The sequence below is a fragment of the Petaurus breviceps genome, unplaced genomic scaffold, assembly GCF_028583685.1.
Source record: "Petaurus breviceps papuanus isolate PSGF00001 unplaced genomic scaffold, PetGlider_PUasm1.0 175, whole genome shotgun sequence".
Taxonomy (NCBI): domain Eukaryota; kingdom Metazoa; phylum Chordata; class Mammalia; order Diprotodontia; family Petauridae; genus Petaurus; species Petaurus breviceps.
Window position 1 is genome coordinate 6,782,922 of NW_027185764.1, and position 19,049 is coordinate 6,801,970.

General features: G+C 34.5%; 1 protein-coding gene and 1 long non-coding RNA gene across 3 annotated transcripts in view; one reads left to right on the forward strand and one right to left on the reverse strand.

Moving 5' to 3' along the window:
• USP22 (ubiquitin specific peptidase 22) overlaps positions 1-19,049 on the reverse strand; it is a 261,088-nt gene that overhangs the window by 81,344 nt on the left and 160,695 nt on the right. For both annotated transcript variants that reach the window (XM_069084712.1, XM_069084711.1), the window contains one exon: positions 13,599-13,700. In XM_069084712.1, the coding sequence (XP_068940813.1) occupies positions 13,599-13,700 (102 nt within the window). The remainder of the gene's footprint in view (positions 1-13,598; positions 13,701-19,049) is intronic.
• On the forward strand, positions 15,215-18,512 carry LOC138158616 (uncharacterized). The gene is made up of 2 exons (XR_011167683.1): positions 15,215-16,541; positions 16,586-18,512. It is a non-coding gene; the product is annotated as an uncharacterized lncRNA (long non-coding RNA).

A 19,049-nucleotide genomic window follows, 5' to 3' on the forward strand; every position in this document is an offset into this window, starting at 1 on the left:
AATGTATTGCCAAGTCTACTGGATTCTACCTCTCTCTCAGACACTGCCTTTTCACCCGTGGATCAGTCAAATCCTGGTGCAGGCTCTCATAACCTCATGACTGATTTATTTTATCAGTCTATTCATAGGTCTCTCTGCCTCAACTCTCTTTCCATTCTAGTCCATGCTCCACTCAGCTGCCAAACTGAATTTCTAAAGCACTGGTCTGACCATGTCACTCCCCTAATCTAGTGGCATCCTAGAGTCTCCAGAATCAGATAAAAAATCATTTGTGGCATACCAAACTCCCGAAAAGTTATTTTATAGAGCTAGAAAAAATAATAATAAAATTCATCTTGGAAGAACAAAAGGTCTAGAATATTATTAATTGAAAAGAAATGCTAGGGAATGTGGTCTAACCATACCAGATCTTAAATTGTATTATAAAGCAGCAGTCATTGAAACTACTTGGTACTGGATAAGAAAAAAGAGGGGTAAAATCAGTGGAATGGGTAAGGTGCACAAGATATGGTAGTTAATGACTATAGTAATCTACAGTTTGATAAACCCAAAGACTCCAACTTTTGGGATAAGAACTCACTATTCGACAAAAATTGCTGGGAAAACTGGAAGACAGTCTACTGGGGCATAGACCAATATCTTACACAGTATGCCAAAATAAAGTCAAAATGGGTACATAATTTAGACATAAAGGCTGATACTATAAGAGAACTGGGAGAGCAAGTAATAGTTCACCTGTCAGCTTTATGGAAAATGGAAGAATTTATGACCAAACGAGATATAGAACATCATGAAATGGAAAATGGAAAATTTTGATTTACATTAAATTGAAAAGATATTGTACAAACAAAAAGCTAATGCAACCTCTTGAAGGGAAGTGGCAAACTGGGAAAGAATTTTTGTAAGTGGCTCTGATAAAGGCCTCATTTCTAAAAAAGAACTGAATCAAATTTATTAAAATACAAGTCATTCCCCAATTGAGAAATAAGCAAAGGATATGAACAGGCAGTTTTCAGATGAAGAAATTAAAGCTATTTATAGTTATATGAAAAGATGCTCTAAATCACTATTGATTAGAGAAATGCAAATGAAAACAACCTGGAGATCACACCTATCAGATTGGCTAACACGAAAACAAGAAAATGATAAATGTTGAAGAGGATATGGGCAAATTGGGACACTAATACACTGTTGTTGGAATTGTGAACAGATTCAACCACTCTGGAGAGCAATTTGGAACTATGCCCAAACGGCTATAAAAATGTGTATACCCTTTGACCGAGCAATACCACTTGTGCAAAAATATTTATAGTAGCTCTTTTTGTGGCGGTCAAGAATTGGTAATTGAGAGGATGTCCATCAATTGGGGAATGGCTGAATAAGTTGTGGTATCTGAATGTAATGGAATACATTTTATGGTGCTATAAGAAACTGATGAACAGGCAGACTTCAGAGAAACCCGGAAAGACTTCTATGAACTGAAGCTGAGTAAGGGGGGTAGAACAAAGAGCACATTGTACACAGTAACAGGCACAATGTGCGAGGACTGAGCTTGACAGAGCCTTTCAGCAATGCAAGGACCTAAAACAATCCCAAAAGACACACAATGGAAAATACCAGGCACATTCAGAGAAAGAACCATGGAGTTGGGATGCAGAATGAAGCAGACTATTTTCTTTTTTGTTTTTTTAATTTCTCATGGTTTTTCCCATTCATTATAATTCTTCTATGCAACATGACTAATATGAAAATGTATTTAATAGGAATGTATGTGTAGAGATCATATAAGATTGCAAGCCATCTTGGAGGAGGGAGGAAGAAAGGGGAGAAAATTTGAAACTTATGGAAGTGAACATTGGAAAAAAAGAAAAGAAATAATGAGCAGGCAGACTTCAGAAAAATCTGGAAAGACTTATATGAACTGAAGCCAAGTGAGGGGAGCAGAACCAGGAGAACATTGTGCACAGTTACAATCACATTATGTGGAAACCTGGCTCTTCTCAGCAATGCTAGGTTCTAAGACAACTCCAAAAGGTTCATGTTATCCACCTCCAGAGAAAGAATTATGGAGTCTGAATGCAGACCGAAGCACGCTGTTTGCAATCCCTCTTCTGGATTTGGTTTTGTTTCTCCTATCTCATGATTCATTCCATTGATTTTAATTCTTCTTTACAACATGACTAATGTGAAAATGTTTAATATGAATGTCTATGTTGAGCCTATATCAGACTGCATGCTGTGTTTGGGAGTGGAGAGGGGAAAGAGGGGGAGAAAATTTAATACTCAAAAGTTTGTGGAACTGAATGTCACAAGCTAAAATTAAATAAATAAAAATTTTTAAAGGCCCATCTGCTTGGTTTTTAAAGCCTGTCATAACTGGACTTCTTGCCTTTCCACTCTTTTCTCCTCTGAAAAGTACTCTACAATCCAACAAACAGCCTTCTTGCTGTTATTCAAACAGGAAACTTCACCACCCAACTCCATGCCTTTTCCCTGGGGGTGCTCATGCAGGGGATGCTTTCCTTCCTTCTCTCTACCCTACCCCTCCCTCCAGCTCTTTTTAAGACTGAGCTCAAATTCCACCTTTGCAAGAGGCCTTTACCAGTCCTCCTAAAAGAGAGTGTCCTCCATCTGTGATTTCCTCCCAATTCATCCTGTAGATATCCTATATATGTACATACTTGTTTGGATATTGTCTTCTTCATTGGGATGTAAGCTCTCTGATTGTTCTGCCTTCTTTCCATTTCTTACAGTAAGCACAGTGCCTCACACATCATAGGCACTTAATGTTTGCTGCATTCTAGTCTACTTTCCAGTTATTATTAGCTCATTGACCTTGAGCAAGTTGCTTAAGCTATCTGAATTTCTGTCTCTTTATCTTTAAATGGAAATTATAGTGTAATAACTGCCTAAAGTCAGGGAACTCAATTTAATACCTTTAAAGACCTCTAGAATTAAAAAGTAGGAATATAGAACTCCTCCCTCAACTGAAATCAATGACAAGACTGAAAAAAAAAAATCTGTCCTATAGCAGGTAATTAGAATAATAAGTAACTCATATTTAAATGACATAGACTTAAAGTTTGCAAAGCACTTTCCTTACAAAAACTCTTATGAGGTAGGCAGTATAAGCATTATTCCCCTCATTAATAAAAAGAATGAAGGTTAAGTGACTTATAGTGGTCACAAAGCTAATAAATACTTTAGATGATATTTGAAACCAAATTTTCTAACTCTTTAAGTACAGAACTCTTTTAACTATACAACATTCTCTGTATTTTCCAAATGGGTAAATTAAGAAAGCATTCCTATTTAGGAATAGGTAGGAATTAGCAACCTCTGAGGTCCCTACTGACCCTGAGATTCTGTCATTCAGAGACACAAGCAAAATGTCTGAAGCAGTGAATGAGCAAAGTTATTGCACTTATTGGGCTAATGCTTCTTGCCTTAAAAGAGAAAAAGTAAACCTAATCAAGCCATAGGCTAGTAGAAATGAATGAAAAGAATTAACAACTGGAGCACTGTCTTATCAGTAGAGAACTATTTTTTCCCCCTTTGGTCTGGAAAAAGTTCTGTGTTCTACAGTAGATCTTTAACAGGTCTGATTTAATGAATAATTTAAAATTACCTATAATTAGAGTATAATATTTGTACCCAAATATATATTTCTAAGTACATTTATATTTTTGAAATTGATTAGCTTTAGATTAAACTTTCTTCAGATGATCTTGTTCACACTATTCCCATAAGAAACATTTTATTGCTAATACTAAAATAATCTTCATCCCAGTCCCCATAAGACAATCTCAAATTCTAAGTCAGAAACATCCAAATGAACTGTATGTTACTATGTTTTCAGCTTCAATTATGCAGAAAAATCCCTTCACTTATGATGGAACTAAAGTTTACCACAATTCTGTAGTAGATTCTTTCCTCAATTTCTGTTCAAACTTTGTCTTTTCTCCTTAAATCACCTACATATAGTACCCCCTCCACCTCCTCAACCTCAGCAGAGTGCTTTACCAAATATGCCATTAATAAAAGTGAGATTAAGCATCAAAATCTTTTTTCTACCCAGCTATCCAGAGAAATCGACTCAAAATCATTTCCCAAGCTCTCCTTTGTTCTAATCTCAGAGAAAGAAGGCATACCCTCCCTTTTTGCAAACACCAACCCCTCTCTACCTCTATCCTTGAGCTTCCTTCTCTTATCCTACAATTAATTTTTCTTATTCAATGGATCCTTTCCCAAAGTTCAAAAGCATGCCCGGATTGTCCCCATGTTGAAGAAAAACAAAACCAAGCCAACAACCTTCCCTTGATACTATCTTTCCTCCTGGCTATAGTCCTCTCTCTCTTTTCTTTCACTGCTTAGAACTCTTAAAGTGGTCTACACCTATATTTCTTTCCTCCATTTCTCACCTGACACATTTCTTATGTTTATATCCTCAGCACTTGCTAGAGTGCCTGCCTGGCACAAAACAATCCTTAATAAATGAGATTATCTCAAGTCCATATCCCCCAAATCAGTTTAAATCACTCAAACTGAGTCAGCCAATTAAGCAGCATTTATAAGAAAAGGTAAAAGAATCATTTAGAGTAGGCCCCAATAACAAAAATGATGAGGTTTAAGGTAGTTAATTTCATAAAGAAAATACAAATAAAGCTAAGCAGTTCCAAATATCTGGTGAATCAGGCTAACAAAATGTAAGATCAAACTACTGATAACAAAATGGCAGGGTTTCCCCCCTCCCCATCAACTAGTTATTGCCTGTTTCTTTATGTTACTATACTATTTAAAAATTCTAAACTTATTAAAGCATTTTGAATATTTCTGCTAGCTTAGAAGGAATTCTATCTATATTTTCCTTACTATACAATATTTTAATAATTTGGATTCAATATGGATCTTCTGAATCTTATTTGAACCAGATTAACATTTATCCTTATTGCTTTTCTAAAACAATTTTCTGTACACCACGAACATTCATCCAATTAACCGGGGCTTAAACTTTTTTGTGTGTGTGTGTGTCAAAGACTCCTTCTTAGAATAATGTTTTTAAATGCAAAAGAAATCAATTACATTGAAATAATTATGAAAATATTTTTTAAAAAAAGTTCCTGCACACCAGAGTTTAATAACTCCTACAATAAACGTCAGTGCATCGACCACTAATTTTCAAATTCACAATTTTTTAACCAATGACTTAAAGTCTACGAAAACAACAACAGTGAAAAATTTGCTATCATCAAAGCCTTTCAAGTATTATTGCTGGGAACAACATTGTCCAATCACCTCTAGTTAAGTTGTGAGGCATGAAAGATATGAAGATTAAAGAAAAAACTAGGGGCAGAGCAAGATGGCCGAGTAAAAGAAAAGGCAAAATTTCTATTAACAATAGCACGCCCTCGTTTCCCCTTGCCACCTTTGCATGGGAATCTTACTTTAATATTTACTCTCCTCATATTTCTCTTTTTCTCCCATTTACAGTTTGGTATTATACAACCTTGAAACCCACCTGCCACTGTGGGGAAGATACTGAGGGGTGGGGTCTCTTCAAAAGGTTCAGTCCTCCGGCCTTTAGGATAAGCACTCAAAATGAGAATCTGGGAGATTCTACTTAATTATCTTAATGCTTTTGAGCATAATTCTTTCTACAATTCAAGCTGGGTAAGCAGAAGGAGTGTTTAGGCTCAAAAATCACTTCAAATGCTAACTGGAGACCAACAGATTCCCTAGTTAATTCCTCTTAAGAGTAAGAGGATGACATTGACCTTCTTGGGGGTACTGATAGTTTTACCAGAAGTAGCAAGGCTAGAAAAACAGACTACAAAAGATGATGGACTCACATTCACACTCCTAAATCCTTGTCTTCCTTAGCCTGCTTTCCTTTTTTAAATAATGGACCATTACTATCGATGTTCAACAGGCTGAAGTAGTCTTTTTTGCAAGAGGCTGAGTCTCATATTCTCAGACTATGACCAGAAAAACAAAGACACTTAATCTGTGAGGTTTGCTTTTTTTCAAGGAGCAAAAAAGAAAAGAAGAAAAAGATCATAAAGCTGATTGTTCATGGACAGCAGTTACAAAAATGACTCCCAGTCAATAAAAGATTCATTTCTTGTCTGTTAAAACATGACCAATGTTATTTTTTGATATTCTAGAACCAGAGGGCAGAATAGAAACTGAAAGAATTCACCAATCGCCTCTTGAAAAAGATCCCAAAAAGAAAACTCCTAGGAATGTTGCAGCCAAATTCCAGAGTTCCCAGGTCAAGGAGAAAATACTGCAAGCAGTCAGGAAGAAATAATTTGAGTGTTGTGTAAACACAATCAGTATAACACAAGATCTAGCGGCTTCTACATTAAGGGATCAAACAGCTTAGAATATGATATTCTGGAGGTCAAAGGAGCTAGGACTAAAACTAAGAATTACCTACCCAGCAAAACTGAGTATAATGCTACAGGGAAAATATGGTTATTCAATGAAATAGAGGATTTTCAAGTATTCTTGATGAAAAAACCAGAGCTAAACAAAAAATATGACTTTCAAATACAAGAAGCAAGAGAAGCATAAGAAGTTGAGGAGGAAAAAGAAATCATAAGGAACTTAATAAAGCTGAACTACTTACATTCCTACATGGAAAAATGGTCATTGTAACTCATAAGACTTTTCTCAGTATGAGGACAATTGAAGGGAATATATGTGTATATTTATGTGTATACATACATATATATGTGGCCATATGTATGTTCATGTATACATCGACAGAGGGCACAGGATGATTTTAATATGAAAGGATGATATCTAAAAAATACAATTAAGAGGTGGGAGAGGAATTTATTGGGAGGAGAAAGGAGGACATAGATTAGGATAAATTATCTCATATAAAAGAGGCAAAAGAAAAGTATTACAATGGAGGGGAAGAGCAGGAAAGTGAAAAGGAATGGGACAACCTTATTCTCATTGAATTAGGATTAAGGAGGGAAGAACATACACACTCAATTGGGTATCTTAACCTACAGGAAAACAGGGGGGTAGGAGATAAGAGGCGGGAGGACAGAAGGGAAGGCAGATTGGGAGAGAGGGTAGTTAGAAGCAAATATTTTTGAAAAGGGATAGGGTCAAAGGAGAAAACAGAAAAAGTAGGGGGCAGCATAGGATGGCGGGAAATACAGTCTTTCACAATATAACTACTATGGAAATGATTTGGGTAACTACACATGTACAACCTATACTGAATTGCTTATCTTCCCAGTGGGGGTGGGTGAGGAGGGAAGAAGGGAAAAAAATCTGGAACTCAAAGTTTTAAAAACAAATGTTTAAAAATTTGCTTTTTACATGCAACTGGGAAGTAAGATGATACAGGTACTGGGGTATAGAAACCCATCTTGCCCTACTGAAAGTTACTGGGGTGATAAGGAAGAATGTAATGGAGAACAGATTGGGGGAAGGGGTATTCAGTAGGCTTGCTATTTTAGGGTGGGTGGTAAGGGGAAGATGGGGAGCAAAAAATTAACTCAAAATCTTGCAGAAATGAATGTTGTAAACTAAAAATTAATTTTTAAAAATGTGGACAGAGAAAAAAAATTGGATGACGACCACTTTGTAATATACAATTCTGATGCTATTAAGCCCCCTTTCTTCCCATTTCTTTTCATTATTTCTCTTGAGATTTTCGACCTTCAAGTAAATTTCAGAATTATATCTTCTAGTTCTATGAAGTTATTCTTTGATGGTCTGACTGGCATTACACTTATAAAGTATATTAATTTACATAGTATTATCATTTTTAATATTAGCTTGGCCTATTCATGAGCAATAAATATTTCTCAAATTATTTAGGATTGTCTTTATTTCTGTAAAGAGTGTATTGCAATCATATTCATATAGTTACTATGTGTGACTTGGGAGGCAGTTTTATCCTAAGTATTTTCTATATATTTATTCTAAATGGAATTTCTCTATCTTTTCCTATTGGGTTCTGTTGGCAATAAAAAGAAATGTTAATGATTTATATGGATTTAATTCATATCCTGCAACTTTTCTGGAGATTTTAATTGTTTCATTAATTTTTCAGTTGACTCTCTAGGGTTCGCTAAGTAAACAACTATATCATCTGCAAAAGATATTAATTTTGTTTTCTCTTTGCCTATGTTTATTCCCTCGATTTCTTTTTTTTTCTTATTACTATATAATTAGTCTTCCTAGCACTATGTCAAAAACTAGTGGTGAAGAGGTGGATAGGCGCAGTGAATAGAGCACCAGCCCTGCAGTCAGGAGGACCCGAGTTCAAATCCAGCCTCAGACACTTGACAGAATTACTAGCCGTGTGACTTTGGGCAAGTCACTTAACCGCAATTGCCATTCAAAAAAAAAAAAAGGCAAAAAAAAAAAAACAACTAGTGGTGTTATATGGTCATCCTTGCTTAATGTTTTTAATGCCTCGTTTACCCCACTTCACAGAATGCTTACACTTCATTTTAGATAGATACTACTCACCAATAAGAAAGGACCATTTATGCCTGTATTTTCTGTCATTTATAAGACAGAAATTAGTTTTGAAGCTTATCAAAGCTTTCTGTTCATCTATTGATATAATACGATTTTAACTGTTATTTTACTGAAATGGTCTATTAGTTGTACACTTTTTGTAATATTGTGCCAACCTTTCATTCCTGGAATAATTCCAATGTAGTTATAATGAACAGCCTTTTTGGATATGTTGTTCCTGCTTCTTTGCTAATGTTATATTTTAAAATTATCCCTGGATATTCATTAGGGATATTGGTCTGCAGTTTTCTTTTTAGACTCTCCTTGTTTTAGGTATAAAAGTCATTTATATTGCAGAGAGAATTTGGTATAATCCCAAGTTTTCCCATTTTTGTGAACATTTAAATATAACTTCGGAATGATCTTTGAATGTTGGATAGAATCAGCTCATACACACAAATGATACCAGGGTTTTTTCCTGTGGAAGTTCATTTATATGTGGTTCAACTTCTTCTGAGATTTCAAGCATCAGTTTTATTAGTACCGAGTTGTACAACTCAGTTTCTAACAATTTTCTTAATTTCTTTATTTGTTATGAATTATCCTTTTCATTTCTGATAAATGTAATTTGGTTTTCTGCATTATTTTTTTAAAATTAAATGACATATATGTCCATATTACTGGTTTAGAAAACCCCATCTCCTTGTTTTATTTATTGGTTCAATGGGTTAAAATTTTTACTTTCAATTTTGCTGATTTATTTTTTGATTTTCAGAATTTATTGAATGGCATCAACTGGGCTTTTTAAATTTGTAAATTTTTAATTTTCTAGCATTTTTATTGTATGTTGAATTCACTAATCCATTCTTTCTCCCTTTTGTTAATGGAAATGTTTAGAGATCTAAATTTTCCTATGAGGAACGCCTTGGCTGCCATCCCTCAAATTTTGGTATGCTCTCACATTGTTTTCATTACTTTTTACAAAATTATCTTTTCTATAATTTGTCATCTGACCCATCAATTCTTCAGGATTTAATCCCAAAAACTGTCTCTAAATAATTTTTAATTCTTTCTTCAATAGTCTTTTACTGAAAATAATGTTTACTGTACTGTGGACCATGAAGGATGTTTAATATTTCTGTTCTTCTACAATTATTTGTGATGTTTTAATGTCATAATATAATGTCAATTCTTATAAAAGTGTTATATAGTAGTAAAGATATATATATTCCTATTCTCATTCAGTAATCTCTAATCATAGATCTAACTTTTCTAAATTTCTCTTCAGGTCCTTCGAATACATTTACAATCCCTCTTATACCCACATTTATTTTAAGGTTACTATTAAAGTAAATGTTGTTTTAATTTGGGAAATATTAACAGATTTTCTTTATTTCTTTATCCTCTGCAATAGATGCTGGTGGGCAAGTTAAACTTTCATACTGGTCTTAAAATCCTTATTATGAAAATGACAATAATAAGATACTGAAAGGTTACCTCAGATTATGTTCCTTGTTCTATTTGGGCATACAATAAAACCACCTCTTTTACATAACATTTCAACAATAATCTATGGAGGTAACTTTCCATTGAGAAGCTATTTCCTTCTGTCCCTTATACTGACAATGTCATGATTTATATAATTTTCTTTTACATTTGCTCCTTGTTGTATGAAAAATATTTTTCTCCACCTTTAAAATATGTAGTATGTAAACAACTTTAGTTGACAACATTTATATAGCATTATCACATAATAATGTAATGATGGCATTGAGATGGCACTTTAATTTTGTCTCGTTTGATTGTCACAACAGCCTTGTGAGCTAAGTACTATAGTTACTATTTCTAATTTTTTACATAAGACAGTTGGAGCTCAGAAAGGTTAAATGCTTTGTCCGTAGTAACAAAATAACAAGTGGCATTCAAAGCCAAGTTTCCTCATTCCATGTTTTCATTATTCCACTGTCTTTCAGTATGAGTTCTATGCTCATGTTTTGTAGTAGATGAATAGTTGGGAGTCTACTTAAAATGTTTCCACTGAAATTCTGGGGCTCAATGCCTGTTCCAGCCATCTCTACTGTTGTCTATCACCCTAAGTCATTGAGGCCAACTATAGCATTGCTTCCAATTCTGAAGGAGAGAGTTAGTGCTTGTATCCTTTAATAGCATATCAAAAACATTTTTTAACTCTTCTATTGTGTGCCAGGTACTATACTAGATGCAAGACATAAAACTGAAATGGTTCCTGTCCCTCAAGAGTTTACATTCTATCAAGGGAAATACATAGGGGTATATAGAAAATGTGTGTAAAATAAATACAGGGTATATTAGGGAAGGAAGGGCACTAGCAGCTAGGGAGAATAAAGGCGTCATGTAGAAGATGATACTTGAACTGAGTCTTGAAGGAAGAAAGGCATTCTATGAGGGAACAGAAAATACAGAAGAGGAGACCCTTGGACAAAATTACAGCCAGAAATGGCTAGTGTCTTTATACAACATGTCCCATTTCCTCTCTTGGTGCCTTTGCACAGACTGTCCCCATGAATGGAATGTTGTGTCTCTTCTCCTTCATCGTTGAGTTCCTCACTGAATTTAAGGTGTAAGTACAGGGTTCTAAGTGAAATAGTTTCCCAACCCACCTAGTTGTTAGCAGCACCATCAGCTGCATCAATCTGAAACTGAAAGAAAGCTGATATGACAGCTTATCTTAGCTCCACAAAAATGAAAAAAAAAATTAGTACAGCTGATCTTTATTGACCTCTAAAAAAGAAAAACAGATTTATCCGACAAAATTTTTAAGAGTAATAGGCAATATGCTGATCAGGGATGTCCAATTAAACCAGTAGAATACAACAGTTCTCTGAATAATTTGTCTTCTTAGATGACCGAATATATCTGCTAAGGTACAGTTTATGCTGGTCAATTAAAAACCTTTCATTTTTAGACTGCAGAATTAAAATACAGTCTGATATTTATTTAGTATATAGCTTTTTTGCCAATTCCAAAATCTAGGTAGATAAATTAGTGTTAGGATTATGATAAGAATATTCTGAAGTAGGTACATATTTAGCAGTATCTGGGGATGAAAGAAAAGATTCAAGGACAAAAGTATTTTTTCTTGGTCTAAATATGTACACATCCAGTGAAATGTGTACATAAGAAAGCAAAGCTTTTCCCTTTAACTACAGCTGAAAGCACGTTAAATCTCTTGTGTGCTTTGATTTTTTTCCCTTCTCTTTTTAAAGTCAGGCATATAGACAGCTGAAGGGCTCAGTAGGAGAAATTATTAAAGCATGTCTGCCCACAAAAAAAGATCAGTCACTTTCTTGATTTCCTGTATTGGGTGAGTATTTTTCTTCTTTTGTAGTGCATAATAAAGTTTCCTAAACTTGAACTATCTCTTTTAACACTCTGAATTTAAAAAAAAATCTCTGAAGAATCTAATCATAATCTGTTCACATGGTAAAAGTAGAAGAGAAGAACAATGAAATAAAACAACTCCTTATAATTCAGAAACAGCATGTTACATGTCTATCTCTGAATTTTGGTGCAATGGTATTCCCTGCCTCTGCCAAGTAATTATGCACAAACCCAAAAATTATATTCTGCACTGTTGGAAGTTGGAGAACTGTGTAGTGCTGCTGATGGAAAAGTCACACAGTGCCACAAAAGACAAATTCTTAATACCAATATAACTCCAAGAGATGCTATATTACCAGATATTATGAAACACCCCCAAATCTCAGAAAAACAGAAATTATAAATAACCTAAGAAGCAATGGAAATACACATGCCAGGAATAAGCAGATTGTAAGAGATCAATCATGACATGCTCCTAAAATAAAATATTAGTAACGATAGTTTTGTAAGGAAAGGAGGTAAGCCAGTGGCATATTAATAATGAAACAATAGGTGGGAGACTTTAATGGAATACTGGCACCCTGCTGCCCCAGCTCTAAATGAATAAGAGGATGTTTCTTATGACACTCGATGAATGGTTTATGGATGATATATGGAAAATATGGATAAGAATCCAAGAATTTCCTATGAGAGGTTAAAATCTGTACCAGTGGAAGGAATAAAGGTATTGATGAAACACTAGATTCATCAAGTCATCAAAATTAGATTCATGCACATAACATACCTTCTTAAACAATGGTAATCAGATCATTCCATTCAATAGCTCTTTATGGTTCCAACATAGCCAACTCTAACTACTACGAAATATTCTTAACAGGAATTATTTCCAGTTTCCTCCTCAACACTACTGGTTTGTTAATCTCAAATATCACATATAAATCTTTTGTATTATTTATGTTTTAGTACTAGCAATGAGCCCATCTATTAATGCAGATGATGACTCCATTAAGTATTACAGGAGGGATGCAGAAATGAAAACAATCTCTTTCTGAAAGCACTGAATTGCTAACAAATCAGTAGTTAAAAACACTCTTCTCTCTACATTTGAGTCCATGAAAATTTTTACCGCCATTGGCGGACCTATTCTAAAAGTTAACTGGAAGGTGCTTTATTTATTCTGAAAGTCTCCAAATGTAAGTACATCAGTACCAGGTTAACACAGGATGAGATTCCTATCCTAGGGCAGCAAAGAATCTGCTATCCTTGGAGTTCTCACCTAGATAAGAAAGGACGGATCTTTCAGAACAGGATTCACACACACAGACACACACACTCTCTCTCTCTCTGAAGTGAAATAACAAGTGAGTTAGGGAACACATTTCCCCATGTTTACAGTAACTGAGTGAAACCTGGCAAACACATTTTAAGCTATAACTTGAAGATGAAAGGCAATTTGTTGTAACTTTACAACTAGGTTGCAAGGTAGTGAAGAAGAAAGCATACTGGATCTGGAGTAAGGAAGGCTTCAGTTCAGTTTGCCCTCAAACACTTACTACATGATACCAGACAAGTTCTTCATCTGTAAAATGGGGATAATAATAACTACTTCCCAGGATTGTTTCGAGGAGAATATCTGCACATGGCTTTGCAAACCTTAAACCATTATATAAATGCTTGCTACCATTATCACTGCTGTTGTTACTATTAGAACAAAGGAATGATCTGATATTTTTTCCTTCACTTACCTATGGTACAATTTGTGGTTATTTTTCTCCGCTTCGGATTATGTCGAAGCAGTTCTAGCTCCCGTTTGGTTGGCTCCCAAGTTGAATACTTCTCACCAATGCCTGAAAAGAGAAAAGAAGAATTTCAGAGACATTAGGTAAGTTTCAACAAGGATGCATCCAAATAAAAGATATGATACAGTGTCCAATAAGTTGAATTTAACATATGTAGCCCTATAATTTCTATTCTGTCTCACTTCACGCTCCCATTTTTTAAACATACTCAATAAAGGTAATGACAGACTTTGATAGTAACTAAAAGGAATGAGGAAGTTAAAAAATAATTTCCAATAGTTCTTTAAGAAGTGTTTATATACCTATAAATAGAGGAGGAAAAAAAATTCTAAATTAAACCTATTCTAGTACAAGTGCTATTCTGATCTTCTTTGTCAAGTATCACCAAGACTTTTGGGGGATTCGAAAAAATCATGGCACCAAAACAGTCAGATTTCTCAAGATCATCTACAGATGATAGATTGATATCAGTTTGGATTAAGATTTCTTCACTAAATGATTAAAACATGGATTCTGTTGAAAAAGCTTAAATGGATCCAATTTACTGGACAGCTGAATCCTATAAAAGATGCAATGCAAAACTAACAATAACTAAAAAGTAAACAAAAGTGAATTTGATATACATCTTATTCAGAAATGTGAACTATCTGTATGTTAGAAGCTGCCTAAAATTTCAATATGGTTCACCTATAAGATTATTGAATCACATCAGTAGACGAATGCATCAGAATATAATAAAGTCTTTTCTGAGGATATGCATTTTATAGAATCAGTGAATTTAAAAATTTTTATTTTTACACAAAGCAATATATTCTGATTTAGTTGCAATTATGTTACAGACATTTGTTCTGAGAAATGGAAGAATAGGAAGTTGTTCAAGTCAGAGAGAATAAAAACCAAGAGGGCAAACAGCAAATGTGACAGGTTAATGCATACAGAATTTGTGCTTCCACTATAATTTGAAACAGCAAAACCATAGCAACAATGAAGACCTGAGAGCTGACCAAGTAAAGCACTGCCGCAGTATTCTATGCAGGAAAAAAAAGGAATTGCTATGCAACACCAGTGATAGTGAGTCACAAAAGCATGTTGGCATTAAGAGACAGGCAATTTATTTAAAAACTAATGATTAAAGTCAATTAGAGTTCTGTATATTCTATGCAAAATGCATATCGCTGAAACTATAGTGCAGGAAATAAACTATAAATCACACAAGAAAAGGTGCAAAAAATATTGCTGCAGGCTTACACCCATTCTGCATAGTACAAGTTAATTTTGGAGAAGTCTTTGATCTCCATTTTCAGAAATAGCCATGACTGAGAGGAAGTTAACCTAACCAAAATCTGAGTCATGCCCACATTCCTTCCCCTCAAATCTTGTCACCATTCCCTCAAAAGGTTTTGTATCAGATTCATCCATATTCATAACCTGCCAAGGTACATGCTTGCCAAAATATGCTTCTCTTTTGGCTTTATTTTACTTTTATCAATTGAGTATATTTTGATACCAAGCATGAGAGAGAATGAAAATTCACTATCCATCCTAATTTTTTTTCACTCCCCCCCTAACTAGCCTCCACCAAACATCTGATTAATTTGTGCCTATACTAGTCTCTACATTCATAAAGCAGCGTGAAAAGAGCATTCCTGAGGGGGAACAGTCAGAGTCCTGCAGAAGGCAACAATACAAATTTGTTATAAGTCTTCCCAACAAGTTGCCAACTAACTTCTATTAGATAGATGAGTCAGAAGGACCAGTTGTTAAACTTAAGTTTATATGTGGTAGGTTGGCTGTGTGTGTGTGTGTCACTGTGTGACACTGGTCATTCAGTAAATGATAAAAATATGTCCCCAAACTTAGATATACTGGTGTGGTTTTTGTTGTTGTTGTTGTTGTTTTACTTTTTGGAGGGCAATTGGGGTTAAGTGACTTGCTCAAAGTCTCAAGGCTAGTAAGTATGTTACATGTCTGAGGCCACATTTGAACTCAAGTCCTCCTGACTCCAAGGGCTGGTGTTCTATTCACTGTGCCACCTACCCACCCCACTGATGTGTTTTAAAAGAATAACCAAAAGAATACTATTATTAATGTAAATATCTGAATACTCTTGTGAAATATAAACTAGAGTAAAGCATACAACTGCTTTATTATGAAGGAACTCATGAATTTTGTTTCATAAGTAATTAAATTTATGGTATTAATGCCAAAATAAACAAAGAGCAAGATAAACACCCCAAAGTGACACAGGAACAATGTTTTTCCTTTAAGGTTCCTTTTCATCACTTAAAGCCATCAGCTTTTAAAAATCAATTTAGAGCTTAGAGCAGTAGCTTTGTCCTTAGGGGGGAAATCTGTATGTCAAAAAACAAACAAACAAACAAACAAACAAACAAAAACAACAAAACCCATCATTCTGAATTCTTCCATGGTTCAAAGACAGAAAAATTTTAGTTTATCTCCCCTTACCACTCAAACACATGAGTAATAATAATTTGCACCAACAGTCACATGGAACATTTTCTCTAAGATAAAAATAGCAAATGTAATGAAAAAATGAACTCAAAAATAAAATAAGAACAAAAATAAGTTTCTCCAGCAACCTCTTGCAAACATAGACTAGAACTTAGGCAAGATGACCTTTTAAATGAAAATTAATGAACTTGCCTAAGAAAAATTCATACAAGCATAGTACATGAGTATCCAACTACAGATTTTTAATGAGACTTGAGCAATTTTAAGTGGGACAAGACAAAGGTAAACACAGCACAAAGATTCCTTGGTCCAACTTGAAAAACAAGCATACCTGCACCAAAACATGATTTACATTTTATTTGGAATACAAAAACAGATGTTGTCTGCTTAAGTGTGCATCTTTTGTTCCCTGACTTTGTCTCATTTCCCTATGAATTTGATATATTATTTAATATAATGAGAATGATAAGCTGATTATCTGAATTAACCAATTCTAATTTGTGTGAAGAGTAAAAATATTAGTTTGACTCTTCTGCCTTGATGTCTTCTCAAAGGTGACAACCATTTAATAGCTTTATAATGCCTTTAATTAAACACTTTAAATTTAAGAGTATCTAATAGAATTTAACTTGCAGTTTTATTGAGTAGTTACTCTGTGGTTTAATGTTACTCAAATTTTAATAGTTACATGCTATTTGTTACTTGTGAAGTGGCACAAGTAACATAGATAAGCTCAGATACAAGACCATATGGAAATGAGCACAAGAAATTTTATTTATGGTAACTTTTTCATACAAAAAGTAACAAAACATACTGTGACTAAAAGTTAATGTCCTGGGTCCCAATGTCTCCTCTGTGTCAACATTTTTTGCTTTGGCACCAAATCATACTATTCCAAAGAAAGACTAAAAACAAAAATAACCTATAATTATCAATAGCTTTTAGGAATATCATATGCCATTCCCCTAAAGTATGCATTCTTAACCTTTTGGGATGTCATGATGGATCTCTTTGGCAGCCTAGGGAAACTTGTCAACTCTTTCTGAATATAATGTTTTAAAATGCATAAAATGAAACATGTAAGATTCCAAATGAAATTAATTACACTAAAATACAATTCATGTTTGTATGGCAACACAAGTTCATAGACCCCCAGTTAAGATGCAGGTGTGGTTCTTGGGTCTGTGACTGACAGCAAACAGTTTTATTGGAAGAATCAAGAAAGGCAGCCTAATTCTCAGCTGATTATCCCATTACACAATCATCAACCTGTGTGGAAAGAGATTTTTCAACAAAGCAGAGCAGTTCCCTTGAATATGGTTGCTGACTTCTGCTTTGTCCATGGAAACAAAGCAAATTATTAAAATGCTTTCTGTAGCAGGCTTAGCTCAAATAGAGGCTCTTTAAAGAGTCCAAATTTGCTGAGAACTTGGATGATTAACTAGCATAGATTTCAGATTTCTTAAATGTTTGATGTTTTATTCCCCCCAAAATTGTCATCACAAAGTTTTCCCCTGGTAAAGGGGACATGAAAGTCAATTTATGACACTTCCAATTAATTCTGAGCAATTGTTTTGCAGTTGTAGTTAACTCTTAGGCCCCTGACTTTTAAAACAGGAACATTAGAAGATGAGCAGAGACTAAATGCCAGGCCTGAATTTCTATCCCATGTAAACACAGGAAAGCACACTGAGGAGGAAAAGAATGTTATTCTTCCATATTCAAAAATATGGCATCATCTTACCCCTGTTACAGATTGAACTGCTCTAAAATCTACCAAAAGGGATACAAGAATAAATAGATTTTTTAAATTGGAGATTCACCCTGGAGATTTTATTAGAGACTCAAGTAAGCCTAGATTTCCTAAATCCACCCTGAGTTTTGTAATATTTGGTGGCTATTCCTGTACTTATATTAGAAAATTAAAAGTGACACTGGAGAGTGAGAGAGCATAAATGGGAAATGGCCTTTCCTGTAGGTAATTTAGACTCAAAAAATACTAAACAAGCTTCTACATTTAAAGAAAACAAATGCTATGTGAATGTGTTTGTTGTCACTGGCACTCAAGAGAAGGGGAAGCAGCGTAAGCTTGGTAGACAGAGGACTGACCTAGCTTCTCCTTTGTTCTACCTCCAGGCTTGCTGAGAAAACTCTTGGCTCCAAAGGATTTTTACACTATCTATAAAAAGCGGCCTTTAATTCCTTAGACAGAACTCAGAAAGACACAGTAAAAAAGATTCCAGTTCTTAAGTACAACTGCTCTTAAGTGAAGATATTTTGCTAACATCTCTAACTTGCAAGTCTATTTGGAAATGATAAGACTATCTTTGGATCTATTCCCAGAGTGCCATGCTATTCTGAAGCTATACATTAAAAAAAGTCACAGAAGAGGATTCTATTAGGGACTTCCGTGCCTCCCTTGCCACCCACCCCCCACAAATGGTCCAACACACAGGAAAGCCACAAAACATGGCCATTCATTTCTTAGCTGATCAGTCTTGGTCTGGACAAAGAATCGGTCAAAATGGCAATTCAGCAGTTCACAGTTATTCAAGTTTTCTATTTTGTGAATTTTCAGAAAATATCTATCCTACTGAAGCACTGAATACAGCCCAAAAGCTGGGAAATAAATTTTAAAAGGAAAAAAAACCCACCAAAAGCTCAAAATCAGTTTTGTAGAGCATTAAAAAAAAAACCCAACTAAACAAACATTTTAACATCAGTTATAGCACCTGTTTTCAATTTTATATACCCTAAAAAGGACTGTTTTGGAGTAGCTTGATCATAACAGGGATGTCATTAATTATTTATGTATGTATTCCTAAAATTTCTTTTTGCAAAAAAGACAATGAACTGCTACTCTAAAGTTGATTTCTTAACCATCATTTTTGCCTAAAAATGTCAGGATAATTCCCCAAAGGGACG